The sequence below is a fragment of the Talpa occidentalis genome, unplaced genomic scaffold (assembly GCF_014898055.3).
Source record: "Talpa occidentalis isolate TD23 unplaced genomic scaffold, MPIMG_talOcc4v2.1 talOcc4.14, whole genome shotgun sequence".
Taxonomy (NCBI): Eukaryota; Metazoa; Chordata; class Mammalia; order Eulipotyphla; family Talpidae; genus Talpa; species Talpa occidentalis.
This window is the reverse complement of record NW_023601433.1, coordinates 49,200,339-49,216,698: the sequence shown is the minus strand read 5'-3', so window position 1 is coordinate 49,216,698 and position 16,360 is coordinate 49,200,339. Positions and strand designations below refer to the sequence as shown.

The 16,360-nt window shown below is 37.3% G+C and overlaps 1 protein-coding gene across 2 annotated transcripts in view; it reads right to left on the bottom strand.

The window, feature by feature from the left end:
* Positions 1–8,310: 8,310 nt before the first annotated feature.
* Positions 8,311–16,360, bottom strand: part of KIF5B (kinesin family member 5B) — a 46,879-nt gene continuing 38,829 nt past the window's right edge. Inside the window, exons 24-26 of one of the 2 annotated variants that reach the window (XM_037510480.2) lie at positions 15,279–15,495; positions 14,619–14,769; positions 8,311–8,673 (exon numbers count right to left, since the gene is read on the bottom strand). In XM_037510480.2, the coding sequence (XP_037366377.1) occupies positions 14,639–14,769; positions 15,279–15,495 (348 nt within the window). In that variant the 3' untranslated portion in view covers positions 8,311–8,673; positions 14,619–14,638. The remainder of the gene's footprint in view (positions 8,674–14,618; positions 14,770–15,278; positions 15,496–16,360) is intronic. The other variant, XM_037510479.2, reaches the window with a different exon arrangement.

Genomic DNA, 16,360 nt, shown 5'->3' with positions numbered 1-16,360 from the left:
CTACCCACACCCACACCCACACCTGTGGCCTACACTCCAGCTCTTGTATGCATGGATAAATAAAATACACCTTAAAAAAAATAACCTCTAGGTTTCCTCTTTTAAAAGTGCTGGTAGAGTCTGGAGCCCTTTCCTAGCCTATCAGATTTCTGTGGGCCAAACCTCCAGCATGTGGTCCACACCTTAAATGAACAAGGTACTCATTAGAGGTTGGTCCTCATCATGGATACGGAGCCACAGGAGGCCACAAAATGGAGGCTTTGTTTCTTCCTGTTTATTCTTTTACAAATAGGCCTTGTGTGGAACCTTGATACGAGTAGAAAGTATCCCATAGATAGCCACTTTCAAAGAGGGTACAACTGAAAGTTTAGGTCTGTTTGCTGTAAAATATTTACATTTGGTGTCCTGTTTAGGGGAAGAAAAATCCATTTTTCATTTTAATGTTCTCAGCCTTAAAATGTGTGCCTTTTGTTCATTCTAATTCGCCTACATCTGCATAAAACAAAAGTTCACTTTCAAAGTAGTATGGAAGGGAACTGTGCACAATTCCAGTTATTGTATAGAAAAACTATGTGTCTAACTTTTTATTCAGAGTGAAAACAATATATCCAAGATGTTAGCGTGGGTGTATTCTGCAGATCTCTTTAAGGAGAGACAAGATCGCTCACTCAAGAAACAATGGGCATTTGTTTGGGGTTGCTTAGACTTAGTTACATTATTTTTTAATTTCAACTATGACTCTCAACTATTAAGTGGGTGAAAAGATGAGCTAATTTCTTGAATATTTTAAATTTTGTCAGTTTCTAATTTTACCTACAGTGAAACATTTGGAAGTTTATGATGTTAACATTATTCCAGCAAGCTGATAAGAAGAACATTAAATATTTCAGTGTAGATCATGACACAAATTATCTCCAGTCCTGAGCTAATTTCGGTGGATCTTTTCTCTAAAAAACAAAAAACACTTCTGTTCCAACACTACTGAATAGTACACTTGAAAATGGTTAAGATGGTAAAATTTTATGTTTTACCACAATCTGAAACACTTTTAAATCTTTGAGTTTGGAAGCATTGATTCAATGAAGAAAGTAAACTTTCAATAACATTTCAGTTTGAGGCTTTTGGATATGTTCTCATATAAAGCCCGTGATCATGGAGGCTTAATTAAAAAAATCCTTCATGGGCCTCCCTGCTGGCGCAGGTGGCTGAGCGCCCCACTGTGAGGTTGTTCGCAGCCTCTGCAGCGCAGGTTCGATCCTGGCCGTCTGGAGAGAATCCCAGATTGTGTAGCAGACCTCTCCTGTCTCGCCTGCTGCTCCCCTCAGCAATGTATTTTGTCAGTCTGCCTGTTCTGTTGCCCGCTCTGTCTCTGGTGAATCCTCTCACCCTCCCGCGCATCTGGCCTGTACCCCAGCATTTGTATACATAAAATAAATCTTTTAAAAAAAATCCTTCAAATGTTTTCTATATTTTTTTCACTTACAGAATCATTTTACCTAAAAACATGAATTTCAGTGTCATTCTTGCCCAAGGACAACATTAATATTACTACTACTGTATAATACTACTTATTACATTACTACAAAATTTAGTAATAAGTACCACCAGAGCAACACTAGAAAAAATTGCTTGGCATCACGGAACTATGGGGCAAAGCAGGCCTAAGAGTCACCTTGAGCTTTTCAGGTATCTTCAAGGAAGAGTCAAGTACTTGATGACAATATAAAGCTGAATCCTGATGTTAAATATGCTCTAGAAAAATCAAAAGGAAAAAAGTGATCCCCTCCCCCACTTCACCTTGTTCTCTCTCCAGAGCAGCCACTTATTTTTGTTCCTCTCCAAATCTCAGCTATTTATTCGTTATTCAAGTTAAGCATATCAGTTGCCTTATTATGGAAGATGAGGATTGTGCCCTTTCACCACCGCCAAAACACACGCACACATAAATACACACACTCCTTGTTCCTCTTAATAAGGTCATATCATGAATTTGGTTAATGATCTGTTTTCATTATGATAGCAATGAAATATGCCAACCCAACTGAACCATGTAATATACAACATGGAAATATTTTTTCTTAGAACCTTTGTCAGTAATTTTTTTTTTTTTTTTAAGATTTATTTATTTATACAAGCACTGGGTACATTCAGAAGCGCGGGAGGGTGAGAGAATTCACCAGAGCCAGAGCGGAGAGCAGAGCAGGCAGAGTGACGAAATACATTGCTGAGGGGAGCAGCGGGCGGCAGGAGAGGTCTGCGCGCCCCGGCTCCCGGGAATTGAACCGACGCTGCAGAGGCTGCAGGCAGCTTTGCAGCCCAGCGCTCAACCGCTGTGCTACCGAGGAGGCCCTAATTTTCTTTTTTCTTAATGTCCTTTCTACCCATCATTTAGTCAGTCCTAAACTATTCAGTTATATAAAGCTTTACCTTCAAACACATCAATTACTCCATCCAACTTGTCTTTGAAACATATTTTGATGGCCATTTGACTGCCTCTAATAATGTACTGTAATCAAGAGTCATCTTGGTGAGTTTTCTTTTGCTGAACTTTTGTAGGACCCACCTTTTAGTTTAAGCCCTCATTTTGTTTGAACAATAGCTTCTCAATAAAGGGTACACAAGAAGTAAAATTTGAAAAATGAGCAGAGGATCTAAATACTTTTCCAGGGCCTCCCTGGTGGTGCAAGGTGTTAAGATGCAACCTATGAAGCTATCTGCAGCCACTGCAGCATGAGTTTGATCCCCGGCCAGGGAGAGATACCCATATGGCACAGCAGACCTTTCGTGACTCGCCCTCTTCTCCCCTCAGCAGTGTATTTCAGTCATCTGCCTGTTCTGTTCCCCAATCTGTCTCTGGTGAATCTTCTCACCCCCCACACCTCTGGCTTGTACTCCAGTTCTTGTATGCATAAATAAATAAATCTTAAAAAAAAAAAAATCTTTTCCAAAGTCACAGAGATGGCCAGCAGGCATATGAAAAAATGCCCAGCATCTCTTATTAGGCAAATCAAAACAATTATGTATTACCTCACACTAGATGAAATGGCTGTTATCAAATATACAATAAACAAGTGTTGAAGATGTAGAAAGAGGAAAACCCTTGTACATTGTCAGGAGAAACGTAAACTGGGGCAGTCATTATGCAAAGCAGTATGGAGGTGGCACGACAACAAAAATCCCGTGATATGACCCAATCATCAAACTTCTGGCTATTTATCTGAAGAATACAAAAACAACAATTTGAAGACACATATGCATCCCCATGTTCATTGCAGCATTATTCACAATAACCAAGAACTGGAAATAACCTGTTTATTGACAGATGAATGGATAAAGATGAGCTATGTATACACAGTGGAATACTATTCAGTCCACTCCAACTTCCAGAGGTATCTGATGATACACGCATGAACGATTTGGGATTCCGTAAGGGGAGGATATTGGTTTGCTCAGCATTCCCCACTGTTCGCTTAGGAGTTGCTTCTAGGGTCTAAACTGCTTTCTGGTTTCCCAAATGTTATGGCTCTTATCTTGTTCTTCGTGGCTTTACAAATTGTCAGCATTTTATATTATCACTGCACATTTGTCCAAACTGAGAAATTAACTGGTACTTTTAACAGGCTTCAACATTCTTTTCCCATTTTTATTGTTCCAAAATCCAAACAAGGATACCACTTTGTATTTAATTGTCATGTCTCCTTAGTCCCTTGATTTGTAAGTTTGTTTGTCATGATGATGAGTACTGGTTAGACATTTTATAGAATGCCCTTCCTTTATGTGGTTATTTTTCTCAGGATTAGATAGGCTTATTGGTTTTGGGGAAGAAAAACACAGTAGTAAAGTGACCTCATCACTTATCAGAGGTACATAAGCACATGAATCACTAATAATCATTTAAGGTAAAAAGTTCAATGATGGTTTTCTTTTGTAAGGCAGAGCTGTTAGGTAGATGAGGCTATTCCAGAACTATTAAACAGGTTTGCTGATAGCAAAGGGGATAACCTCCCTACCCCCCAACAAAGGCTTAACTACTAGAAAACAGATGGACACAATTATCATAAGCAGCAGGGCTGGATCTGACCCAGTTATGGATATGGCTAAATATTATGTTTAGGGATAACACAGATGGAAAGCCAACAAACATACTATTCACCTTTTATCATCAGAGTATCAATGATGGAAGACAAGGCAACAAAGACAATTGCTCTAGTAAAGTCGTAACTCCTTGCCCAGTGACCTGCTCCTGTTTCCAAACCCCGAACATAACAAATGAAGAGGTTGGGTCCCAGAGAATCTTGTGACAAGTACAGAATGTAACAATTTTCCGTCCTGTTCCAGAAGGAATTATATCCATTTACTTAACTATATCCTGTACCTGTAGAAAGAGAAATGACCAAGTATTTTGAGGGAGCATCTACTGGATAGTGAGAGTTGACACTGATACTGAGCAATGTGAAGCATCATTTTGGGGGGGGAGCACATGGGAGCACAGTAATAAATGGAGTCCTGAGTTATAAACATATATGTAAATGCTTGGATTAAAACTGCACAAACTGTCATTTCTGACTCTGTATATGTAACTATAGTTGAACATACTTGGTAACTGACATGATTCCTCCCATGCATCTTTTGGGACACAGGCTATTCTAGAGGACAGACAGAAGTCTTAGTGCTATATTCTCTCTTCCCACAACCACCAGTCAAAAGAGCAAACACTGTGCTCTTTTCAGACTAAGAGAAGGCCAAAAGCAGTTCACATCCACATAAAATAGGCAACACTCACACACAATTTTTTCCCGTGGTTGTTAACTCTTCTGCCTAATCAAAATAGTCTGATCAGAGATCAGAAAATCTGGTCATTCCACAGAACACCACTTTGCTGCTGTCAAACACACTGAGTTGGATGACAGAAATGTTCAGTGGAGACCCGGGTAAAGGGCCACTTCACTGGAGTGTGGGAAATTCGAGTTGTTTCTGTTTAAACTCCTCCAAAAAAGGAAAAAAAAAAAAAAAAAAACAACTGATTTGAAGGCTCACTAACACACTTTAAAGAGATAATAGCCAAAACAAAACAAGGGGCAAAAATATACAACCGGTTGCCAGCAGAAGATGGGGAAGCAACTCATTTTAAGGCTTGCATTAATGAGAATCTAGTACACACCCTGTTTTTCTGATACAGGCTATACCACACTTGGTAAACAAATAGAAGGGCATTTCTCTATTGCAACTACAAATGAGGGAATGAGTTAGCATCTCACCATTTTGTAACCTCTAATAAATTGATGAACCTATGCATAGATCATCAACGGTGGCTAATAATTCAGGAAAAAACTAGACATTATATGCCATCTGATGCAAGGATACCATCATTTATGTAGTAATATTGCCTCCCACACCCTGAAAAAACAAAATCTGAATCTGATTAAATATGTATCTAAAGCACAAAGGATAGAAGAGTATGTTCAATATCAAAGGGGTGCAATAAGCACAATTTGGGAAACTCAACAGGACATATAGCCTGTTTTCTTTATAATTACATGGGAAAAAATGGAGCACCTGTGAGAGTCTATTGCAATAAATGTATTTTAACTGGAACTTAATATAAATTTCTACAAAAATTGCAATTGTTTATTAGTAAACTATTGTTTTGGGGATGTGGTTAACAAAATCTGGTGTTTAATGAAGTTTATTTTAAAACATACACTAAAATATCTGAATAAAAGCATAGGATGTCTGGGATTGCTTGAAAATAATGTGGGGAAGAGGAGCATAAAAAAAGGTTAAGAATGATACAAATTAGTCATGAATTGAGTTTTGTTGTTTACTTTTATATGATTAATACTTTCTATAATAAATAATTTAAAGATTTTTTTTAAAAGCCCCAATTATCACTAGAGTTTAGGAACAGCCATTTTTTCCCTCCAGCTTAATGACCATTGAGAAAGCATTGAAAAACAAACTTTAATACTCCTTATATAAGTTAATAAAACAGACTCAGATGAACAGAACCATGTAAAGTAAAATAACATCGGTGAGACAATTTGTTTCCATTTCTTAATTCTTCAGCCTACATATTTGAAATCTGCTGACCAAAGAGTATGCAATACATTAGGAAACAAAATATACCTGAATATAATGACAATTAGTCACTGTTCTGTCAAGACAGAAGGCCACTTAGCTATATAAAATCAACCTGACACTTCACTGAATAAGTTTTAAGAAAGTCATTACATTTCAAAAAAATTTTCCTCTTTATTTAAACATAAAACACATTTACAGCATGCAGGTTAACTTAAAATTACATGGCGTCTTCCCAAACCAATTCTCTTTTACTATACTGTTAAGTATTGGAAATATACCATATTCTACAGGTGAACTCTTCTATCACCTAAAGTCAAATTGAGAATTACACACAGTGGTTTTAAGTTAGCAAATAATTTAATTGATCACCATGAATAAATACTACTTTATTTCATTGAGACTCTCTTTTGAACCATTTATCAGTATCATTCAGAGGAACATTAATATATTCAGTCAAAAAGACACTGCAAATTGAAATAAGTGTCAATGTTCTAGATGATCAGAAGTTTTCATTTATAAGAGTAAGTGCTGTGTTTAATGACCTACCATAGCAAAAAGAGCAGTTTACTGAAAACAAATTTATGAAACTCTTTGTACAGTTTGTGAAAGTTTGAAATTATAAATAGAAAAGAACTGTTGAAACAGTTTAAAAAATCTAACATTGTGTATTCTGAACCACATGCTAGTTATAATTCATTGTTTGCTACACAGCACCAATACCTGTGTGTGATACATCTTACAAGAATGAAACTACCATATTCAGGCAAAAGAGAAAAAAATTTCTGCTTCGTTTAAGAATATTGCCAAAGCATGTTTTCATTTGAAAACAAAATATAAATGTCTCTGAATGCAGCCAAATACTTCACCATTTAGAAAACTATATCCGTGAAATATGCTGTAGTGGTTTTTTTTTTTTTAATTTTTTAGTTAACTATAGTACTTCAATCTTGCCACACCAAGGTTTCATCTAAATTTTTGGAGTGTTTGTTTTGATCTGTCTTAAAAGCAAAACAATCATTTTAAAGGTGCAGACTATAACAGCAAGGATTTTTGACTGTTAAAAAAATAAATAAATTTATCTTTTAAATCAAAATTATTACAAAAGTGGAAATTACAATAGAAATAGAAAAATAAGCCAATTATGATTTGAGTCCTCTATGACTCCAAATTTAATACAAATATCTTGTGTATAAAACTTTTTCAAAAAGTTAATTCTGCCAGTCAGATCCTAACACAGAACTTCCAAGCTCTCCATGGACTAAGTCTGTAACCTTAAATTCCCATTCTCTGCATATTTCTGCTAACTTAGTTGCAATCACCACCCCGCCCCCCAACTGATGAAGCAAAAATTGAAATCTCTTTCCCTAATACTTTCATAGCTTCCTTAAACAAAATGTTGATCTGATTTTATCATGTGAGGAAAAAGTGTCAAAAATAGGGTTTATCAGTACTAACTACAATATTACGGGCTATAACCAACAAAATAATTTAAGGATTATTAATGACTTACAATTTACTATTCTTAGACAAAAGAAGAAATAAATTATAGTTTGACTTAGTGTAGCAGGTTAAAGACAATTCAGGGATTCCAGACCAAAATTTACGTACATATTCATAAATTTGTCCCACCCAATCATACTTTTCTCAATTTCCATATACAGATTATAAATTTAGATTAACCAATACAATATTAATAATATAAAATTACATTTAACCTTATAATATTAATTCATATTATCATATTAAGATGAGAAATTACTATCTGTCCAATTCTTATTAACTTTTATTAACTAGCAGGCTCAAGAGAATGAAGCAGGATATTCTCATTTTATCAAGCTATGTTGATTACAGAATCAAGAAGAGAAATATAATTCATTTTCCTCAACTGAGATTTGCTTTTGATAATGTGAAATAATCCTATTTCAGATAATTCAGCAACAGGCATTTCAGAGATAATAATTAAGCAGCCTTGCTCATTCTCAAATGCCTAGTTAGGCAGTTTCAAGGTTTCAGTGCTCAAATAGTTTTCAGAAGCAAACTCCAGAGATGATACAAATAATTTTAACTCTGAACCCATTTCAAGGAATTTTAAAGTACAGTACTGACAAGATATATTTTTGTGAACATGTAGTGTTGCAAGTGGTAAAATTTGAGACGTTTATCTAAATGTTCTATTTTCCCTAAAATAAGGAAGACATTCTAATAAGAAAAATAAGAAGCGGCAGCATTTAGGTAATTTAAAATGAGATTAAAAATAAACACACACACAAAAAACAAGTACAAAAAGCACAATCTTATATATGGTAGAGTGAACTTGGCACAGTGAAGACAAAAGACACAAAGATAAACTGTGTAAATAAATAGGGCCACAGTTGTAAACCGTCATTTTCCCATCCTAAGACGCCAAAATTGCACTCTAGTTGTGTTGGGAAGCAGCACAGTTTACAAGAAGAGTGTGTAGGAAACAGCTGTACAGGCCAGGTATAATTTATACATTAAAAAAAGTTATAATTCTACAATTCCCAGCGGGTTATACATTGACTGATTCTATTTGATATTATGTCCTCTTCATACTTCAATTACTTTCAACACCTGAAAATGGGAGAAAACAAAGAATATATTTGTATTTCTATAGAACTTTTGAGAGTATCACAAAAAGCAGGAATAAAATGAACGAATAGTTTAAAAACATTTAGCCAAGGGCCTCCCCGGTGGCGCAGCGGTTGAGCACCAGGTTGTGAAGCTGCCCGCAGCCTCTGCAGCGCTGGCTCGATCCCCGGCTGCTCCCTGGCCACCGGAGGAGGGTCCCACATGGTGCACAGACCTCTCCTGCTGCCGCTGCTCCCCTCAGCAGTGTACTTCGGTCCTTCTGCCTGCTCTGCTCCCCGCTCTGGCTCTGGCGAATTCTCTCACCCTCCTACACTTCTGACTGTACCCAGTGCTTGTATAATAAATAAATAAAATAAATCTTTAAAAAAAAAAACAACTCAGCTATCTATCTTTAAAAAAAAAATTTAGCCAATAGCTTTGACCATTTTCTCAAAAAATAAAAAAGATGGCAACATGATTTGATTTCTTCTTTTATTTACCTCCAAAAATAGGGCTGTTTATGAGCAGAATAATGTTTAAAAAAAGGCAGGGACATTGTTTAAGACAACGATTACTATTAGCACTGCTATATACATGACAGTTGTTTAACCAAAGGAGCGGGGAGGGGTGGAGAGAGAGGGATAAACAAGAGGTACCTTTGACAGACAGATGATGAAGCATCATCTTGGGAGGATGTGACCTAGAGGCATTCTTATATTAAACTGCCTAGTTACCTATGTGTTTAGAAAACTCAACTTGTTCAAAAGATTTTGCAAGCTAGGCCGTCATGTAAAATGAGGTACTGAGGATATTAATATTAATATACTGACATCTTTCCTCAAAACAAACTCAGTGTTTTGAAATTTTTTAATAATGAAAAATCTCGAAAAAATATTTCATTTTTAATCTATCACTTAAATAAACTCATATACTCCCCAATCATGGTTTAAGACTGACTGATACAAGAGTTAAAATAAAATCACTATCCCTTAGAGGACAATGAAATAAACCTGTAAATCATCATCCTCTTATAATACTTTGAATCTTGAAAACCTAGTTTATAGTTGGTTAGTTATCTCCCACATGAACGAAACTGCTGTCATTACAATGGCATCAGTATTCTACTTTTATTTTTATTTTTTAAAAAAGATTTATTTATTTATACAAGAGCTGGGGTACAGGCCAGAGGTGCAGGAGGGTTAGAAGATTCACCAGAGACAGAGCGGGGAGCAGGATAAGCAGATGGACTGAAAGCACTGCTGAGGGGAGCAGTGGGTGAGACAGGAGAGGTCTGCTGCACCATGTGGGTATCTCCCTGGCTGGCCGGGAATCGAATCCGCACTGCAGAGGCTGTGGACAGCTTCACAGCTCTGCACTCAACCTGCTGCACCACTGGGGAGGCCCTATTCTACTTTTAAGTTAAAGCTTAAGCTACACAAAGGACTTCACCTAGCCTTTCTGTAAATGAGATATGAATTCAAAGTTTACATATGAATTTTAATGTGAAGACAATATCCAAAAAGGATGAACCTTTATCTATAGCTGTATTTGTTTGCTGAAAAATTCCATTACCACCCTCCACTTCCAGAAAGGGCAGCTTATATCTACAAAATACCCACTCAGTACTAGGTAACAACATCTTAAACTTCTGTAATTCTCAAAAGCAACTTCCATTTTCCTAATAAAGGTGCTCAAAAAGTTATTTTACCAATGGGGGAAAACACAGTCACCTGGCAGGAAACCTAGCTATTGTATGGGCTAACCTATGTGGTACAATATTAGGCACATATTACCTACCATGTAGTCTTATTCAAAATGTTTATACTGAATCTAATACTTTCAATATATAGGGGACAGAGGAACAAATCAACTACTTATAGATACAAACCCATTTATTTATTTATTTTTATTTTAAAAAGTTTTATTCCGCAGATTTAGAAATTTGAGATTTTTTTTTAATAACTGCAAAAGAGGGCCTCCCCGGTGGCGCAGCGGTTGAGCGCTGGGTTGCGAAGCTGCCCGCGGCCTCTGCGGCGCCGGTTCAATCCCCGGCTGCTCCCCGGCCACCAGAGGAGGGTCCCACATGGCGCGCAGACCTCTCCTGCCGCCCGCTGCTCCCCTCAGCAGTGTACTTCGGTCCTTCTGTCTGCTCTGCTCCCCGCTCTGGCTCTGGTGAATTCTCTCACCCTCCCGCGCTTCTGACTGTACCCAGTGCATGTATAAACAAAACAAACAAACAAACCAGCAAACAAATAAATAAAGCATGCCTCTATCAACAACAACAACAACAACAACAACAACAAAAAACTGCAAAAGAAATTCAGTCACACCTAATGATTAACTAACAGAATGTAGTGGTGTATTATCTAAACAGAAATTGTGCTGATGTGCCATAATAAATTGTCTATTAGTAAAAAAATACACTTTAGGGCACAGCATTGTTGATACAAACACATTTAAAAGGTAGTTTCTTTTTTTTTTTTTTAATAGAGGCATGCTTTATTTATTTATTTATTTGTTTGTTTTGTTTATACATGCACTGGGTACAGTCAGAAGCGCAGGAGGGTGAGAGAATTCACCAGAGCCAGAGCAGGCAGAAGGACTGAAGTACACTGCTGAGGGGAGCAGCGGGCGGCAGGAGAGGTTTGCGCGCCATGTGGGACCCTCCTCCGGAGGCCGGGGAGCAGCCGGGGATCGAACCGGCGCCGCAGAGGCCGCGGGCAGCTTCGCAACCCAGCGCTCAACTGCTGCGCCACTGGGGAGGCCCCAAACACATTTAAAAGGTGGCAAAATAACTGTCCTAATCTCTTCAGTAAATCAGTCATTAAAAAGGGAGCCTATTCTAGATTAAGAGACATAAGGAATATAACCAAATGCAAATGATGGTCCTGCACTGTACCTTGGTTTAAACAAACCAGCTGTAAAGGACTTAAAAAAAAAAATTACATTGGCATTTTGTTAAAAGTATTTTGTTTAATGTGATTTACTGTGTCTACGAAGGAAAAATGTTTTAATTTAGTGATTAATAGGTTATGAATTCCTAATTCATTTTTCTGCTGAAGAATCTTAAAAGGAGTCAAAAAAATGGAAGAAATTCTTTTTAAAATGTAAACTGTTGAAGTTCATAAAAATAGAATTAACAAGGGCCTTCCTGGTGGTGCAGCGGGCTGAGTGCCACGCTGTGAAGCTGTCCGCAGCCTCTGCAGTGTGGGTTCGATCCCTGGCTGGCCAGGGAGAAACCCACAAGGCGCGGTACACCTCTCCTGCCTCATCCGCTGCTCCCCTCAGCAGTATCTTTGGTCAGTCTGCCTGTTCTGCTCCCCGCTCTGTCTCTGGTGAATTCTCTCACCCTCCCTCGCCTGACTGTATCCCAGTTCTTGTATAAATAATCTTTTTTAAAAAAATAGAAATAACAAGATTCAAATTTTGAAGCAATCCCAAAGTCCATGCTTCTTTCACCTCATAACTATCGTTTAAATCCTATACTGTGTAGAGGGCCTCCCCGGTGGCGCAGAGGTTGAGCGCTGGGTTGAGAAGCTGCCGGCGACCTCTGCGGCGCCGGTTCGATCCCCGGCTGCTCCCCGGCCACCGGAGGAGGGTCCCACATGGCGCGCAGACCTCTCCTGCCGCCCGCTGCTCCCCTCAGCAGTGTACTTTGGTCCTTCTGCCTGCTCTGCTCCCCGCTCTGGCTCTGGTGAATTCTCTCACCCTCCTGCGCTTCTGACTGTACCCAGTGCATGTATAAACAAAACGAACAAATAAATAAATAAATAAATAAAACATGCCTCTATAAAAAAAAACAAAAAATCCTATACTGTGTAGGGCCTCCTTGCTGGTGCAAGGGGTTAAGATGCAGCACTATGAAGTGATCCACAGCCACTGCAGTACAAATTTGATCCCTCTGTCCAGGGAGGTGACCCACATGACAAAGCAGACCTCTCCTGTCTCATCTACTGCTCCCCTCAGCAGTGTATTTCAGTCAGTCCTCCTTTTCTGCTCTCCACTCTGTGTCTGGTGAATTCTCTCACCCCCCAATATCTCTGGCCTGCACCGTAGGTCTTATATGCACAAATAAATAAATCTTAAAAAAAAATCCTATACTACGGGCCTCCCTGGTGGCACAGGCGGTTGAGCGTTGCACTGTGAAGCTGTCCGGAGCCTCTGCAGCACGGTTCGATCCTGGCTGGCCGGCCGGTGAGAATCCCACACGGCGCAGCAGACCTCTCCTGTCTTGCCCGCTACTCCCCTCAGCAGTGTATTTCATCAGTCTGCCTGCTCTGTTCCCCACTCTGTCTCTGGTGAATCCTCTTACCCTCCCACACATCTGGCCTGTACCCCGGTTCTTGTATAAATAAATAAATCTTTTTAAAAAAATCTTAAAAAAAAAAAATCCTATACTCTGTAGACAAAAAATTATGTTAAAATTATTAGATATATGAATTCTCCAGAAAACTGCTTAATCCTCTACTCAAACTGAGACAATGTTATATAAAATGTCTAAGTAAAAACAACCAAGATTAAAATAAACTGACTTTAGTTTCTGACAGAAACAGTAATCATTTGTTTTTAGCATCTCTCTATATATCTGGGACTTCCTAAGGCTTAAAATCTGAGCTCCTGTCATGTGATGAAATACTAACAGATTATTAACTAATATATCATGCTATACAAGAAAATGATAAGCTAGAATAGCAGAATACAAAGTAGAATACGTATAACAAGGATAGTATGTTATTAGATTATCAATAGTTTAAATCCTTGTATTAAAAAATTGTAATTTGTGGGCCTCCCTGGTGGCGCAGCAGTTGAGCGCTGGGTTGCGAGGCTGCCTGCAGCCTCTGCAGTGCCGGTTCAGTCCCCGGCCTCCGGGTGAGGGTCCCACATGGCCCGCAGAACTCTCCTGCTGCCCGCTGCTCCCCTCAGCAGTATACTTTGGTCCTTCTGCCTGTTCTGCTCCCTGCTCTGGCGAATTCTCTCACCCTCCCGTGCTTCTGACTGTACCCAATGCTTGTATAAATAAATAAATAAATAAATCTTAAAAAAAAAAAAAAAAAAAAAAAAGGAATAATCACACAGTCAGAGGTGAGCTATGGTGCTTTCCTTAAAAGAAAGAAAAAAATTTGTAAAGAAAGCACTCAAAATCTTCGCAATACATTCAAGATATACTGGATGATATCTCTGGTTTTTATCTTTGACTTTATGATATTCTTTATCACCTTGCAGGGAATAGCTATTAATTGTACAATTAAAAACAAATACAAACTCATAAATCTATTAGAAAGATCAGAGTAGGCAAATGGGAAACAATTCATTAAAAAAGAAAATATAAGTGGGTACATAAATATGATAAAATCTAACGTTATTAATAACTCAATGAGATATTTATTTGGAACTCATATATTCTAAGCTTAAGAACAATATTCAATGTTACAAAGGTAGAACAGAATGGATTAACCCTTGGCTAATATGAAATTTGGTGTAGTCAATCTGAAGAGCAATGTGTTCACATTTTAAGAGCACTTAAAATGCTCACTTTCCTTCTAATTCCAGTTCTGGGAAAATTCTGGAAATAATTTCAAAGGTGAGGGGCTGTAAAGACATTTCACACTTCAAATTTCATATATGGAAATTTCAATTTTGGGAAATTTCAAGTATGGAAAAATTAACATACTTAATTACATGCTCCATGAAGCAGATAGTTATAAACCATGGTTTGTTCAAAAGCTCTAAAAAATCAAAAAGTATGTTAGGTTAAAGACATTAAGAACACAAAATTAAATATATAATATGAGCTGAATTATGAAAATAGGTAAGAAAAAATTCTTAATTTTATAATCACATACTTAAAAATCATGGTACTAATGTGAGAATCCAAGAAAGTGCTTAATGACCAATGGTGGAACATTTCCATTTATAGCTATAACTCAAAAGCCAGATACATTACAAACCTGTAGGTAAAGTGTAAAGCTTACACTTGTTTGCCTCCTCCACCTCGTACTGCCACTGGCTGGCTATTCTGAACAAATGCACCTCCTCCGCGAATTGCACCTGGATGAGTTGGAGAAGCTGCTGGATGCTGCCCGGGACGAATGGGTTTAGCTAAAATGAAAAATAAAAAAGAATTTTAAAATAATCTTAAAACACTGACTGCAATGACTTTTTAGGTCTCTTTATTCACAATTTTCCAAATGTTGTTTTATTTTGCCTTTTTGTTTCTCAGTGAATTCTCTTTTCTTTTCAATTATGTATTTTCTTTAGGATCCATACAATCCTTTGCTTATTCAAAACCTTATTCCTGTTTCAGTGTTACTCTTGAGGACAAAATACTGTTTGATGACTTGCTTTCTTTGCTTTAATAACAATGCTCTATATAGCTTCTTCTGTCTCTAACCATTTTTACTTGCTTGCCTAGTTCTTATTTATTGAATCCTGTTCTCTTAATGTGGTTACTCCTCACTTCTGCCCTGCTCCAACAATAGTACTCTTTGCTAAATTAGAAAATAAAGACAAATGCACCATAACAACACATAATGAATCAGACTGCTTTCAAGTACATGACAATATTTAAACATAGGAAGGATTAAAGGTTTTAAATGTGTTCTACTAACCAATTTGTGCAGAATGTCCTCTTCGGGCCATATTCTTTGACCTGACTGCTTCCTTTATACGATCGACTTCTTGCTGATAACGTTTGCGATCACGGGATGCATTTTCTTTGGCTTCTTTCAGTGCTGACTCCAAAGCTTTCACTCTCTCTGCTGTAGCTCTTAGTCGCTTTTCCAACTTAGGAAGCTCACACCGAAGATCTGCATTGTCACGTACCAACTAAGGCACATCAAGAAAATAAAGATGCTAGCTTTAACAACATGATCTGAGAAAGCATGAACATTTCATAATTTCTCTTCAGAAAAGTAAATTTTAAGTTTTCCATTTAGATAGAAACATGCAATGGGGTGTGCGTGTATATATAAAATTGCACACATTTCTCACAAAGATATAATTTCACTTTTCTTTTTGGACATGGGCGAAATGTTCTTACCCTCTATGAGGCAATGATAGTAAGTTATAACACAGTGTTAGCTCTTTTCAACAAAACACTAACCTGGTGAAATGAGTATCATTTTATATAGTGAGACCCACTATATAAATAAACATAAACTTGGTAATAAGCTCTTTAATAACTGCTAAGAACAAAGGCTAAAACTTCTTTTACTTTATTCTAGTGCAAATATCAGGTTTACATTAGTGAAGATATAGAAAAACTGTATTAAGAAACACTGCAATTATTAAATCACTAAGTCATATTAAAAACAGAAAAGAAGCAAAAGCATTACTTTCTAAAAACTATGAATTGCTCAAGACATTTCATATTTGAGGCATTAAATGTAAAAATAAAAGTATTTTAACTACAAAGACTTGTTTAGCAGAGACAAATTATCATGATAAATTAAGAAAACTGACATAAATGAAATACTAGGAAAAAATACATTTTATTGACCTTAGAGTTATACTAGACAAGAACAAGCATGATAAGGTTTTAAAAACATAAACTCCCCTAAAAACTGTTGGTGGTTTCTTTATTTAGTTGCTTGATCAAACAATGGAAAGGCTCAGGGTATGAAAATTCCTTAGGACTCTGATTCAAATACTTGCCATTCCTCAATTCTTTAATTCTTACAATGTTGCAGCT